We start from the raw sequence: 16,783 nt of genomic DNA, 5'->3' as shown, positions 1-16,783 counted from the left end.
GAATGTCCATTTATTTGTTTTTGTCAGAACATACAGATAGCATTGTAATTTATGAAATTTTGTTTGTATTGTTTCCACAGTAAAAGGAATGTTTAATCCTCTGTAGCTCGCATAAAATGTAAATATGTTTTGAAAATTTGAAACAATGACAAATGTACACCTGGGAGGATGTCTGGGGTAGATGGGCTTTAGTAGAATGCTTGGTTGGGGAAACATGGGTTACCCTTGGTTCTATCTATGAATCCACAGGAGATGATCCAGAAATTTTCGAAGAGATTGATATTGAGTTGGCGACCTGGGCTCCATTTATATTGATAGGAGGTGATTTTAACATCAATGGTGCAGGGGGATTGGGTTTGGGGCTGGAACCTCCAGTCAAATATAAGGGAAGGAAGAAAAGGGTTTTCAAAGCAGTTTATAATTTAGCAAGAAATAATGGACTATTTGACGTATGGGATACTCTTAAGCCTGGCCAAGATGGTTTCACATACTATTCAGCACCCCACAGAATAAGTGTAAGACTAGACTACTTTTTAATTAGCAGTCAAGGCATCGATGGGGCAGATATTGAGAGATTACCAAGGATCTTATCGGATCACAATCCCCTTATTGCCACTGTAAAGGGAATGACAGCTGCAAGGAAGGTATCGGAGTGGACATTTGAAAAGGCATTGTTAGTGGACGATGCATATATTCAACACATGAAGGGATGGATAACTGAATTTTTGAATATAAATAGGCATACAGCACCTGTGGGGATAGTGTGGGACTGTTTTAAGGCTGGTGTGAGGGGAGAGACTATTAGTTTTGGGGCTAGGAAAAGGAAACAGGAGAAAGAAAGAAGTGATGGGGTAAGGAGGGAATTACTGTTAGCGGAGGAGGAATTAAACAATAGGGCAGACCGAACTAGTAATGGAGCTGTAATGGACCCGGCATATAGTAAACTTGCAAAACTACGAATGGAAGCAGAAGAATATATAGCAGAGAGGGCAGCTAAACAATATACGGTTAATAGAGAGAATTGTTACGAGATGAGTGAAAGAGTTGGCAAAATGTTAGCAGCCAGAACGAGACAGAAGGCTTCATTTGGAGAGATAAAAGCAATAAAAGACAGCTCAGGGGGGATTGTAACTAATGTACAACAAATTAGGTAAGTCTTCAGGAGCTTTTATACAAAACTATATCTGGAAACCGATATAAAAGATCCTGAAGATATAATGGAATATCTGAACCATTATGAAGGGAGTCAGCTGGATGAAATAGAGAAACAGAGGATCGATAAACCATTAGATATGGAGGAAATAAAAGCAGCCTTGAAGAGTCTACCTTCTGGAAAAGCGGCCGGTCCTGATAAGATCCCGTTAGAGTTCTACAAGGTGTTCTGGGAGGAGCTAGGAGGAGATATGCTTTATATTATGAAACAGGCACAGAAGGGATACTCAACACCAAACACCTGGTCTGGGGCTGAAATTGTTGTTATCCTTAAGAAAGGAAAAGTACCAATAGATCCCGGGTCATATAGACCAATCACTCTCATGAACACAGATACAAAGGTATACTCTAAGGCACTGGCAATAAGATTCGCCAGCGTAATAACACCTCTGGTTACCACCACCCAACATGGTTTTATACCGGGTCGGGGGACTACGCACCACGTAAGAAAGCTAATCACTCTTATGGACAAAACTGAGGCTAGTGGGGATCCATTTGCGGTACTACTGTTGGACGCTGAAAAAGCTTTTGACCGTGTATCATGGGTATATTTGTGGAGTGTTCTGGGAAAAATGGGATTTGGGAATGGCTTTTTGACAGCGATAAAGACATTGTATAGAGATCCAGTTGCCACAATCAGAATCAATGCGGGTTCAACGGAAAAAGTAAAAATTAATAGGGGCACCAGGCAGGGCTGTCCATGCTCCCCGCTACTGTTTGCAGTATATCTAGATCCGTTAATTCGGAGATTGGAGTCAAATATGGATATTCCCCCAATTTCCACACTCAGGGGGGACTGTAAGATCTTGGCTTATGCTGATGACGTGGCGGTTATAACATCATCACCCACAGAGGCTAGAAGATATGTGGAACAGGAGGCAATAGAATTTGGGAAGGTGTCTGGGTATTCTTTGAATACTGGAAAAACACAAATTATAAAAAATAATAACGCTATATGTCAGGATTTACGGGTGGTGCAGACGGGAACCTATCTGGGTATAACGATAACCTCAGACTTAGAAAAGATAGTAGAATTATATATTGATCCAATTGTACGAAAAGTAGGGGGAGAACTAGACAGATTGAATAATCTCCATCTTACACTGGTTGGAAGAGTGAATATTGTAAAAATGTTAATAATGCCGAAATTTTTATACCTTTTTCGGACAATTCCCCTATGGTTCGATAATTTGTGGTTTAAAAGGATTGAACGTATGACTAACAAATTTATCTGGTGTAAAGGCAAAACTAGGAGAGCAGCAAGATTCATGGCACTTCCACGGGAAAGAGGAGGATGGGCATTACCGGACTTTAAGCTCTATTACTGGGCTGCAGCCCTGCAATATATGGTAGGATTAATAGGTGGCGCAGAAGTGGAAGGAGAAGACCATTCGGGATCACTAGCGATATATGGCATACTGATGGGAGAAGAAACTAAAAATATTTTTTTGAAAAATTTTGACACGGCTTACTTTAAACGAACACGTTTTAAGACTATTTTGGGTGCATATAATTTATGGAAGGCTTTTATGAAGAAATTTGGACTGGGGAAGTTTAACAGATATACGAGGATATATGAGAACATGTTTTTTCCGGGAGATATATTCTCCGATTCAGTATATACAGAGTGGCATCGAAAAGGGATAACAAAATTGGGGGACCTTATGGTGTCACAAGGGGTGAAACAATTTTCAACTTTACAGACAGAATTTAATTTGCCAACAAGACACTTCTTCAAATATTTACAAGTAAGAAGCTTCCTACAGAATAAAACGGGGGGACTAAGAGGATTTGAGAAAAACAACATATTAGAGATAATACATACTGGAGTAGATTGCACAATTAAAAGGTTCTATGCTGAACTAAATGATCAAAGAACAGATGATATGGTTAAGTGGGGGGAAACTTGGTCGGCGAAGCTGGGTATAGAACAGGAATGCTTCAATATATCATTAGAATTAGGGAAGAATATTTTATGCTCTGCGTCTTTACAGGCCCAGCACTATAAGACCTTGTATTGGCTATACTACACCCCGGCGAAACTAGCACAATGGGGGGCGACAACCGGAATAAACTGCCCTAGGTGCACGAGTATAGACGCAGATGCTATCCATATATTCGCAACATGCCCATGCTTGGCGACTATACTGAAGGAGATAGAAATGTTTTTACAAAGGGCATTAAAACTATCTACTAATTTAACATCTTCGACTATTCTGCTAGGGGTAGACGGAAGCAACGAAAGTGAGGTAGGAAACTACTTTATTTTTGTGGCCATGGCAGTTTATAGACTATGTATTGCTTCAGCATGGTTAGATCAAATGGCACCATCATTCCAGCAATGGTTAGCTAGGTTGTTGAGTATATATAATTTAGAAAGAGCGATTTACTCAAGGAGAGGGAAAAATGCAAGGAAATTAGGATTGGAAATATGGGAGCCAATAACGAAATGGAAGGAAGAAGTGTGAATTGTATATATAATGTATATTATCTGTATATAATGTATAATGTATATATTGTGTATATTGTGTTTAATTGATTTCAATATGTAAGTATAAGGAGAGTGACTCCATTCCGTTTAGACTGGTCGGTGTAAATATTTAGATATGAAGAAGGATTTTTCTGTTTAGGTCATAACAAGTCATATGACATGGCATTCTTTTTAATTATGTATCATTGTCTTTTTGTTCATATATACTTTCATTTGTTCCTTGCCCCCTCTGGGCTCCAGAGGGTGGAAAATTATCTAAAAATCTGTCAATAAAGATTTAAAAAAAAAAAAAAAAGACAAATGTACACCTTCACGAAATTATGAAAGGAAGGTACACATCAGCTGAATAAATAAGCTGTTGTGATCTGAAACCGAGCCCTGGCACTTTTGTTTCTTGATTAACACTATTCATTTGAGGCAGTGAATACCACAAAGCACGATGCCCACTTGTCTTATGAGAATAGGAAGAGAACTCCAGTACTGGGTGGGACTTGGCTTGGGAGAGATGGTAGGCATTCTTCCCTAATGGGTGTGGGTAAAAGAGGTTATTCCATTTAAGTAGATGTTTACTGCCAGTTATCTCCTAGTTAGGTGTGAAGGGATAGTGGCCAAAAGGGATAATTCACGAAGTCTAAGGTTCCAATGTGTGTGTACCCTATATCAACTTAGACATGCTCTGTTGTAGAATAAACCTGTTGAAATGTGAAGCTCCTTCAACAAGAAGGGTCAGCATATATTAACCAAGCAGGGTGACACAGCTTTTCCGAGCCATCTAGAGAAAATCTGTCTCAATATTTTATTTGTAGAAATTTGATGCAAGAGTAGAATTTTATTGCTCCAGCATTTACCCTTCTCTGAACTACAGAACAGCCCTGGATGTGTGTGGCAATCCAATCTGTAGAGTTCAAAATCTCAACACAGAATTGTACAAGTTTGTACACCAGTGGTAGTCAAAAATATAACTAACCTCATGAAGATGTTGACATTACTAAACATTTACTGAACTGAACATAGAGCTTAGGACCAGCAGAACTTGCAAGAAGCATAATCATTATGGCCTGACTCAAATCTGAATGAACTACAGTATTTCTCCACATAGGAGCACTGTAAAGGACTTATTACAATTATGGTGAAAAATATTGGTGAAAGTTGTTCGTCCAAGAAATAGCGTGGGGAGCAGTAATTAGCGGTGCACACTCTGTGCCCTGATTCAGTATTTGACCCACGTAAAGGAAAATTATGAACATATTATGCACACATTCAGTTGTGTTATTGGTTGAGGGGGTGTAAAACCCTTTCCAAATAGCAATTACCATTTTTATTAAGATTGTCACAAGTTAACCCTAACTTAACCTGTGCTTAATCCTCGGGTAGTTTGGCACAAAAGCAGTCCTGATTAAATTTGTGGCAATTCGTAAAGTGTTTATGCAGCACTTCAAACAGTAATCATGTGAAAGCAGAAGCAACGCACCACAACAATTTAGAAACGTAGAGTAAAATTGAATAAATAATTTGACACCAAAATGGCAAAAATCCAATCGCTAGAACCGGAGAAATGGAATTTCAAAAGATTTAAGTCCTAACAGTTGCTAAAAGCATAAAGCGCCAGCTATGGTTGTCTGGTTGCACCGGTCCGAGATAAGTGCAGGCTGACCGTGACGGAGTGCGGGCTGCCTGAGGAGAGGGGTCGCCCCGTGTACTATGCAGAACTAAGAGAGCCTGAGAGTCTGCCATTATTGGCTTGGTGGACAAAGGAAGCCTTGCTTTACACAGAAAATGGTATAACCTGACAACTATTGTCCCTCTGTGGCCAGACGCAAGCTATGCCTTATTTCACCGAAGTTCGACTTTTCACTAATGTTCCAAATTACACCCTATGTCACACCCAAGATAGTGTATACAGACTGCCTGATGCCTAAAGGTCTATATGCAAAAATACACCTTTACAGTTCTTTTAAATCCCCCCCCGCCAGAAGCCCCAGTAGTCTCTAAGAAAATCAATTTGACTATAAAATCAGTTTGAGGTGGTGACTCTAAAGAACACACCAAGGTCGGGGGTGTACTGTTGTGTCAATCCCAACTGTTCAAGCTAAAAACAAATCTATACTACCTTCACCTTGCTCTACCGTCTTGACTAGGGGATCTACGCACTTGTCCTAGTTTGCCATACCCCACATGCCGGGGCTAAGGATCAGATGACTCTTACCCTTGTGATGACAGCCTTTGGATTGACCTCCACCCTTCAGATTCAGCAGAACCTCTAATCAATTATGGTGTTTGCTCACCGATCTTGTTTGCGCAGATGAATCAGTTCTGGCAGGGGACCTCTTGCTTCGGTACCAGTCAGGTTCAATAAACCAAACTCTCCTGGCTGGCTTGCACAAATGTTGCTCAGATATGAATTTATCTTAAAGAAATGAAAAAACAAGCTCTGCTTGGCAAAACTGGAACAAGTGGATTTAATTAAAGGCAGCGCCCAGGAGAGTCTCAACAGAATGCGTCTGATAAAATTCTCTTGGTGTACAAAGTTTTGGCTTACATATACATCTTGTGAGGTACAAGAAAGTAATTTCTGAATTCCTGAAAGGCATCTCGGTCCAAAATTAACAAGCTTAGGAGAGCTGGTGTGGCCCAGTGTGTATGTGTCCAGTTGTCTGGCATGAGGACCGCTTGATCACTCGTGTGGTGTGTATGTTGTGTCCTGATTGGATTGGTGTTCCTATCTACATGTGGTATCTAGCTTTGTGGTATTTTTGGGCAACACAAGCCTTTGGCCAAAACTGTTATATTAGGGACAATTTCCTCGGGCCTGTTTTTGGTGCAACTATCCATTTGTTGGATCGATCAGGGTTTTCCCTGGGTGCACATTTGTCTTTTGGGTTTAGAGAGACCCCACATGTGACCTGTTACTCAATAGGCTTAGCTGCCAGTCGCAGGGCCTGCCTGACCACATATCTCTGACTGGGGGTTGATGGGGAGGTCCCCTTGGGTAAATCCGACTGCAATGGTACACGTTTTTTGGAACTCAGGGAAATAGCATGGCAGTCACTGGTATCATTTTTATCGACATTCTCAACATTCTGCTTACAGTTGTCCTAGCATACATTATCTTTACTGATAATGGTGCAGTCATGCTTGCCTAGCTAAGTGCACATCAACATTTGTTTCTACTGGTAACAACATTGTCTTTCATGCATGGGTTATGGCATACATTGACATGGTCACTGCCGGTTTCAACACTGTTGGGTGGGCATAGATTAGGGCATACATTGACATTGCATTTGTGGGTATTTACATTGTTATGGAGGACAGGTTATGGCATATGTTGAAATTGCATTTATCGGTATTGCCGTTGTTGGACCTGAACATATCATGGTATTGATTGACATCATATTTACTCATTCCAACAGTAGGAAGGTGATCTTGGACATCAAAAAAGTCATTACCTGAGGCCATATATGAAAGAGTGAGGCTGGCCACACGCATAGCAGAAAGAAAGAAAGCTACTTGCTGATTTTTTTTTTTTAAAAAAAAACATTTTTTTTAAATTTATTTTAATTGAGAGCATTAATAAAGGTCACAGCAACAGTTATGCCATTGTGGCATTTGCTGCAGCAGTCTTTGTGGCTTGCAAAGTAAGTGAACTGGTGGCTCCCTCCAAGTCAACTGAAACAAACAGAAGCTGATGGATGGAATGTTTGCATTTATCGCAGCCACTGGCAGTCAGTGGCAGGTGACACATCTCAGTCCAGGCTTGTCATTGCAAGAGAGTCACTGAGTGCTGAGATTGAGAAATTCCAAAACTGTTCAGCTAGGTTTAGGCAGGGAGAACAGCCTTGACTGCATAGAATGCCCATCTTATTGCCCAATTTTATTTTTGAGAGCATTCATGATCATTAGACCACCAGGGGTTTGGCAATATTCAGGCAAGTCATGCAGACGGCCATAGCCGCGATAGGCTGTAGGCAGCATGCTTCAGCACCTACTCATTGAGACTCTGAATCTTCCACAGCAGCAGGATACAGCATGTCAGGCAAGGAAATCAGTAGACTGAGACAGTAGGACTCTTGTATAATACACCTACATTAGACCGAATCATTGTTTTTTACATTTATTTTTATTCATTTAAGAACAAAAGAGAAAAAACAAACAATCTGCATTTGCAGTACCAAAAATAGCACATATGGTTGAACATGGCAGTACTTAAGGTTCCAAAATCTAGATGAAATATCACAGATTTTCTGTAGCAGATTTATGGAGACAGTTGTTCGTCTTCAATAGGGGCAACCGGTGTAATACATATATCTCCCCTGTATGAGTTCCACTTCGCCCAGACTCTGGACCACTTTCGGGGGCACCCCGTCTTCCTGTCTCACAGAGGCCCTAGAATCCTGCGGGCTTACGCAACGTGTCACGGGAGCTACTCACCGTGCAGGACACACTCTGGATGGCATCTTTTCCAATGATCCCCGCTTGACTACCAAGGATCCGATTCATCTTTCCTGGTCTGACCATCTGGCGGTCCCTTTTCTTTTGAAACACCACAGGGTGAACTCCCGTAAACTAGGGAACCATACAATAGAGACTACTAGAAACCTCAGGAATATTAATAGCAATTCCTTCGTGCCCTTGGCTGCAAACCTTGCTATCACTGGCCTACATAGCGTACAGACTGCAGTCGCTCACTTTGAACAGGTCACTACCGAGGCCCTGAATCAATTAGCCCCAGAACAATCCCGACGCCGCGCTAGAAAGAGACCTTCTGCCCCCTGGTTCTCCGACTCCCTTAGGCTTCTTAGGCAAGAAGTGAGGAGAAAGGAGAGGCTATGGCACGCTAGTTGGGACTTCAAAAATAAGGAAGCTCATCGACTTCTGGTTAAAAAATACAAGGCTGAAATCCTGCAGGCTAAACAAAAATACTTTGTGACCGCGACCTCCTCGCTTTCTTCCCCGAAGGAACTCTTTAAAACCGTTGACTCTCTGGTCAGACTGCAAGTCCCTGACCCTGTCATCCCTTCGCAGGACCTCTGTGATAAGATCGCCTCCTTCTTTCACTCTAAAATCCAGGATATTCACCTAGCCCTTGAGGAACAAAGAGCTGTTCTCAGTGCATCCATACCCAGGGTAGAGATGAGTTCGACCATCACTGAAATCTCCCCTCCTTGCACTCTGGACACCTTTCCCTCGCTGGCCTTGCAAGATCTCGAGTTATTGTTAGCCAAGACTAAGTCTGGCTCACCTTTGGATACCTGCCCACTGAAGGTCATCAAACAGTGTAGGGAGACCCTCTTACCACCTTTGCTGGAGATAATGAATCTAGCTATTAGAGATGGTATTTTCCCTGCAGAGTGGAAGAAGGCGGTAGTGAAACCCCTGCTGAAAAAGGCCTCTTTGGATCCGGGGGTCCTAAAAAACTTCCGGCCTATTTCCCTGCTCCCTGCTCCTGCTAAGATGCTTGAGACACATCTTAACAAGCATCTTGCTGCCTTTGTCGAAAGCTCAGGATGCTTAGACTCCTCCCAGCATGGATTCAGGAAAGAATTTAGTACCGAGTCAGCCCTCACCATCGTGCTTGACAAGATCCGCACATCAGTAGATGAGGGCCAGACATCTCTCCTGGTCCTGCTAGATCTAACTGCGGCTTTCGACACCCTCTCCCCCTCAGTACTTACATCGCGGCTGAGGGAGGTGGGGGTGAAGAACGCAGCTCTGGATCTCTTGACCTCCTTCCTCATGGGGAGGGAACAAAGAGTCAAGCTTGGGGAGTTTCTATCTCCATCCCGTCCTGTGCTATGTGGGGTCCCTCAAGGGTCAGCACTTAGCCCGACCCTCTTTAATATCTATGTTACCCCACTAGCCAAATTAATAAGATCATTTGGGATGGAGGTAGTCTCGTACGCAGACGACACTCAAATCCTCGTTTCTCTTCCCCATTCAGATGAACTAATCGCCTCCAAGTTTAGATCTTGCATGGAGGCGGTTGGTAAGTGGATGATCCAGAACTCTCTGAAACTGAATGGGGAGAAAACGGAGGTGATGGTGTTTGGGGGGAAAGAAAACATCTGGTCAGCCAATTGGTGGCCTGACTCCCTTGGTACCTGCCCTTCCCCCACATCCTCTGCTAAAAATCTCGGGGTGTTAATAGATCCTGCCCTTGACCTAGGCAGCCAGGTGAGCAGAACCGTTTCCACCTGTTGGGGCCTGATTCACACTCTACGTAGGGTCAGGAAATATCTTTCCCTCCAGGCAAGAAAACAAATAGCTGTTGCTCTTATCGGCTCGCGTTTGGACTATTGTAACGCGCTGTATGCTGGACTTAATAAAGGACAGCTGCAGCGCTTACAGGTAGTCCAAAACGCCATAGCCAGATTTGTCCTGGACACTCCCAGACGCTCTTCAGCCACTGCAGCCAGGAAAACACTGCACTGGCTGCCGGTAGAACATCGTATCCGGTTTAAGGTCCTGTGTATGACCTACAGAGCCATCGCCAAAAAGAGCGACACTGGAATAGGATCCATCATCTCCCACTATTTCCCCCGAAGAAACTTGCGTTCCTCTGGGAAACTGCTTTTGGCAGCCCCCGTGTTCGAAGAGCTAAGTGGGGCGGCAGAGCCTTCTCCACCCTTGCTCCTAAGTGGTGGAACGAACTTCCTTTGGATCTGAGATCTCTCCCGTCCCTACAGAACTTTCGCACTGCCTTAAAAACCCTTTTCTTCAAGCAAGCATATGTCTAGGGTCTTAATGTTTTTTCCTGGTCATTCCCTGACCTTCTGCTAGGCGCCTTGATACCTGCGGGTTATTCTGCGCAATATAAATTATTTTTCAATTCAATTCAATTCAACCCCATGCCAAATAAACAGTCTTCTCCCGGAACATGCATCAGTCCATCTGGGGAGCAATAACTTGAAACCCCTCGGCCGAAGACAGCTGATGATGGACGCAAGGAATAAACTTGGCTCCACAATGATCATTTGGTCCCAGACATGTAGGGGAGCATCTTGCAAAGTTGAATGTGTAAGTTGTGAAAGAGCACGGGATGCTAAACTTGAAAATACCAGTCGGTTACATCGGCGATCTACTCGTTGCAAGACAAATGCAAGGGCAGCAAGAATGACCAATGGAAGGCCATCCGTCTAAATGGCTCCGCCTCTTGGGGGCAGGTAGAGATCAGGAGTTCGAATGGGGGTGAGCGGTGCAAACCTAGCTCTTCCGGTCCACGGTACAGGGGGAGCAGGCAGAAGCAGAGTTGCAATTTAAGCTTTAAACCGCTACAACGGTTACCCTCCCGCCCCAACCATCACGAAAAAGCCAAGACTGACAAGTGGAAGGGACAACCTTGTTGATGGTCTTTATAAATGCTTATGTAAATAAACTGATTGGGCTTAATTTATTTCATGGTGACGATGAAAAAAAAGTAATAGTATACTGCGGCCTTCTAGCTCCAGCAGAGCCACTACGCTGCGTCCTTCATGGAAAATAGGAAACACCAGGGTTATTTATGGGCCCCGCTGTTGGCAGTTATGTTGACACTTCCTGACCTTGAATAGTAGAAGGTCACAGCACACGCTGTTGCTTAATGTAGCCGGTCTTTGTTGATAGAGGTCGCACTTGGAAGGTACCAAGACATGAGGACGGGCCAGATGCTTGTCAGCCAGCTTCTGCCTGCCAGGCAGCCACAAACTAAGCAAACCTGTCTTTCTTGCCTACGTGTTCCACTACAGAATGATAATAGGAGAGTGGGATGTGCTGGAAATGCGGGTGATGAATGATTGCGAGGCGGTGCCCCCCCTCTGTGGGTCCTTGAAAGGTTCTCACCACAGCAGTAGAGTTTTGAGTACAGCCCTCCGGATCATAGGCCCACATGCATCATTGTGACATTTTGCACTTCCTAATTTGCGAAAAATAAGGAATCGCAAATTAAGAAGTGCAAAATGCTATGCATCATTATTTTCGGTATTCATTTGTGATTCGGTAAAAATCGCAATTTTTACCGAATCCCAAATGAATACCGAATTCTTAAGTTAATTTTAGCAATTCCCATTGATTCCTATGGGCCAAAAGGCCCATAGGAGTCAATGAAAATTGCGAGTGGCACTTTGAAAATTTCATGGGTGCAGGGGGGGGTCCAAAGGACCCCCATGCACCCCTGAAATGTATTTTTCGCATCATGTTTCACACACACATGTCCTAAGGACATGTGTGTGTGAAACATGAATGTTGAAAAAAAAACATGTTAAGCATTTTAAACACTTTTTCCAAATTTACCGAGTGGTTCAACCACTCGGTAAATTTGGCACCCTAATTGCGAATTTACAGTTTTAAATTTAATGATGCATTGCTTTTAAGAAATCGCACATCTGCGACTTCTTAAATGCACCCGCAATTTTAGAACTCGCAAACATGTTACGAATTCTAAGATTGCTTCATGCATCCCAAAAAAGCACTTTTGCATTCGCAAACGGCCGATTTTAAGGAATCGCACCGTTTGCGAATACAAAAATGCTTGATGCATGTGGGCCACAGGGATCAAAGGTTTGCACCAAACGGCGTCAGTTTTACTAGCTCCTAATCTGGCAAATGCATTTATCTATAAAAGGAATCTTGCAACTCAGCCATTTTCCAGGACCTTAAATGTTTGTACCGTTATCCTGTAAATTACACAGACAGACTATCTTATAGCACTAAACTGTCAAATCGGGTAGCACTGTAAGAAAATAAAGCACCGAAGAGATGTAGCTGGGATGTTATTTTAATAGCTTATGCACTGAATATATACTGATTTTCTACTCTTTTTGCACAGTACGGCAATAACTGATCTCATGTAATTCAACTACTCTTTGTTCAAAGAATTATCTATATTCATTGCCAAATTGCATTTATTCATGCTGAGGTTCATGGTTTGTTTGAACAAGCATACCTATGTTTTCTTCGGTTCTGCTTCCTGGTGGCAGATGTTGTCGTTTCTTTAACTATGAACAAAACCTACTGTCAGCACTTTCTAAATTCTATAAAGTCGGGGATCGTTCAAGAAGAATGTCCTGGAGGACAGAGGGGAGACGTAGACCCGGATATAAATTGCACCTGTTGACCACAAATGAGCCTTTGTCTTTAGTATTGGTAAGGCATTGAAGTATGCCATATCGGTGTTCTGCACTTGGTCTGGTTGATGGGCATGCAATATCCGTCAGTGAGATGCATAGGGACTATGTATGCCCCAGATGATCTTGCAAATGCTGCAGCATAGGAGTCTATGTGCCCTTCTCCACAACTCATGGTGTTTGTGGTTTGCAGGAAAGAGGAGCGCCTTCCTAGGAGGTATGATCTAGCTTGTTTCCGCTATCCCATTCAGCGCTTACTGCTTTCCTGAACCAATTATGTTTCCATCACTGCCTGGCTTGATGGCCCTGCTGTTGAGGGGGGGATGGGGGAAGCGATAGACGTGTCAAAATATCTTTTTAGACCCATACTCAGAGCGGGATCCACTACAAACACTGATGGAAAATATACTATGATTGGGACTAGTGCTTAATTTGAGCCGGAGGTTTCCGGTGCTCGGCACCGACATGTAATTGACAACACCGGCATTTATTACAATCTGCTGCATGGTGGTGCTCTTTGTCTCATTTAGAGATGAGCATAACGACAGTTGTTTATTCATTCAATGCACTTTAAAAATGACTAATCCCTGCCACCAAAGCCATTCTTATGGCTTTGGGGGTATGGATCAGTCAGAATTGTCACACTTGTAGTTGTCTGCTGGTTAGTAATTGTGTCGTTCCATTTATTGGCAGCGCTGACAGCAGTAATGGGTGGTGCAAGCTGCAGTGGCCTCCTGAAGACGGCCCTGGCACTTCTATTTTTACAAATTAAGCACTGAATTTGGCACTTTAAATCAGCATCTTTCTCAGTAGTGTAAATTTTAGGACATTTTGTGGCACTGAAGAAATGCGTTCTCTTCTAATTTAAGTTGAGATTCATATGTAGAAAAGAATTCAGCACATTATCTTATTTCTTCCATGACCATGCTTTCGGTGAAGAAACTGCGGCTTTGGATTTGATGAATGTTACTTTTATTCCTTTTATGTACTTATTATTACAATAACACATTTGAAATATTTTAATGAATATTAAGAATTTGCACAATCTGTATTAATTTTGTGTCCATCAAGACCAAATAAAAACTCTAAGTAAATGGAGGCATCTCAAACATAAAATAGGAAGAATGGATATGTGGAAATTCTAATTGTTTTATAATAATGCCCCTTTATGTATTAAATGCAGATGTACTTTCCCAAAAATTCTCAAGCCAATGAAATAAAGCCGCAGCTAATACTTGTGGTTTCACAGCGCTTGTTGGTGTTGACATGTTTTGGCAAACACAAGTAAAACTGTGTTTATTTTGTGGTGCAGGTGGCCAATTTGCAATGGCAACTATGCCATTGGCTGAAAATGGACTTATGAAAAGAGAACTCGATGCAGAGGAAAATTCGATCCTTTTATATGGATCCACCCCAGCACAAATCAAAGAAGAAACTGAGTACGTCAAAAAGGTAAAATAAAAGACAATGAGAACTTCTTTATTTTAATGTGTTTGTAATTGCCGTACATGATTAGGCCTTTACCAGATCATTAGATTCCACTTTAGATTTACTCTGGAATCACTGGCGGATGTCTCTCTGTTTGAAAGTGTGGAGGGGAGGAAAATCATTAGCCAATTGCACATTACCGTTCCAATGAACCATGACTCCGAAGAATCGTACTCCAAATCCAAAGTTTAGTACGTTTATTACAAAGCCAAGAACAGTTGGACATACAAACGCCTCAAGACGAGGGTGTAAAAATACAATGGAACTTGTGTAAAGCCAAATCTAACTGTGAAATGAAGATGGTGCACCATATGCAGAATAAACAACACCAGAATCGGGACACAAAAAATTACTGCTCTGATATTGAAAGTCCCCTTCATTGGAGGTTCGTATGTAAAAAGCATTAGTCTGTCTCTGCACTATGACTACGTGCCATCCCTACTTGGCTTTTCCCCAAGGCAAGGTCTGAAAAGGTGTCCGCTCGCGAAGGCTTCCTCGGAAGGACATTCACGTTCAATCATAAAGTTACAGAGCTCGTTCTAAGATGCTCTCTTTCTCATGGCAAAAACAGAAGTCCCCTGACCCGACCCTAAGTCCAATAGATGAACTTGTAAGAGAAGTCCCTCAATGCTACGCAACATCACCCCATCCATGCAAGCCCCTTACTTGTAGGTAACCTTTTCATGCAGCAACAATGCTCCCAGGCCTTGCCTTGATTACCTTGATTCCCAGGCTCTCTCCGGTGAGAAAGAACACCATCCCACATTATCAGCACCACTGTTCAATGTATGTTCTTCTCCCTAAGCCTAACTCCTAAAACAGACATTATTAAAACTAACAAGGATGGATTTCTCCACCTGCAACAGAAACGTGAGAAAGAGCAAGTTCTGAATACACCGGAATTTTACTAGAAACCGAACATGAGAGCGATTGGGGAGAAATACATGTTAGGCCTACAGAATTCGGCCAACATAAAAAACAACACTTTTATTTCATAAGGCTCATACATAAATGAACATCCTTACAGTGCACATTTAAATCAATGCATTAAATAAGCTCTGCAAATTAACGTTTTCCTCTAATCACATATAAATACAATGTTGATTTTCTTCATAATTTACACTGAAATGCACTGAACTTTTCACATTAATACAGTACACGATCTAATGACACAATGTTAATGAAATAAATTATTATATCCGGATGCGAACTACTCCTGATTATAATGCACCACTACAAATGACAAAGCAACTGTGCTCTATCACCCCCTTTGCCCCAGAAACATAGGTGGCACTTACAACACTTGGATTTAATATTACTTTTGGTAGAAGAATTAGCAAAAACTATCAAGGAATTAGAAGAAGAAATTGACGTTCTAAAGCAAGAAATCACAAAACAAATGGAACAGGATGAGCTATCAGCCACCTTAAAAGATCTGAATGAAAAACTAGACAAATATGAAAGACACACAAGAAATGAAACTACGCAAGTTTAAGAGAGATACGATAGATTATAAACTCAACGAAGTTTACACTTGGGCAGAAGTGTATGCTAGAAGAAAACCAGCACCAAAATTTGTATCATCTTCACAGGAGAGTGTAGTTTCTGATAAGGATTTGTCCACAACTCGCCAACCGTTAGTCACAACAGCTTCAGGAAACGTGTCTCAAGCTGAACTCGCTTCAACAAGCACAACATCCAAACAGCAGAGTTTTTTAGACAAGGGTCCGTCAACAGGAAAGCCCCCGGAATCATCAGAAAACGTAAGACCCGCCATGGAAAAGGACACAATCAGCCAGAACTTGAGAAGCAAAAACAGTCTAGCAATTAATATATAGTCGAAAAAACTGAACAAACAACAACTCAATGTTCTAGAAAAAGGCACAGGATTTGTACCAACTTATCAAAGTACCAAACTAGAAACAGAAATAGCTTTCTTTAAATTCATGAGGGTACTCAGACTAAGACTTTTTTTTTGAGAACATAGTACCAACCATGCCAGAATTTACCCAACCAAAAATTGACACTGAATATAAAGAATTCAAAGAACTAAGCACATATATGGCACCAATCTCACACAAAGTTCTGGATATTTTCGAAACTTTAGTCAAACAGGACCTACAACAAATTAATTGGCATCACCATCACAGATTGAACTTGAACAAGCATGAAATTGATATTCTCAGAAAGTTGGCTGAGGATTCCTCAATCACATTAAAGAGAGCAGACAAAGGAGGAGCCTTAATCATCATGGACACTTCTTTTTATAACACCTAAGTAGAAACTCACATTCAAGACGAAACAACCTATTTAAAACTCTCACAGAACCCGATTCAAGAAATCTCCAGAACATTGGAAGGAATCTTAAACAGAGCACTGGAAATGGAATGGATCAATGAGAACACCAAGAAATATTTGACTGTTAAACACCCTCGTTGTCCTGAACTCTACATGCTCCCCAAGATTCATAAAAATGCTACTGATCCACCAATGA

The 16,783-nt window shown here is 41.9% G+C and overlaps 1 protein-coding gene across 1 annotated transcript in view; it reads left to right on the top strand.

The window, feature by feature from the left end:
* Positions 1–16,783, top strand: part of CCDC68 (coiled-coil domain containing 68) — a 224,804-nt gene that overhangs the window by 34,754 nt on the left and 173,267 nt on the right. The window contains exon 2 of the mRNA XM_086960408.1: positions 14,114–14,253. Coding sequence (XP_086816534.1) covers positions 14,128–14,253 — 126 coding nt within the window. The 5' untranslated portion in view covers positions 14,114–14,127. The remainder of the gene's footprint in view (positions 1–14,113; positions 14,254–16,783) is intronic.

Source organism: Lissotriton vulgaris, chromosome 3_1, assembly GCF_964263255.1.
Source record: "Lissotriton vulgaris chromosome 3_1, aLisVul1.2, whole genome shotgun sequence".
NCBI lineage: Eukaryota > Metazoa > Chordata > Amphibia > Caudata > Salamandridae > Lissotriton > Lissotriton vulgaris.
Note: the sequence above shows the minus strand (reverse complement) of the source record. Positions and strands in the feature narration are given on the sequence as shown.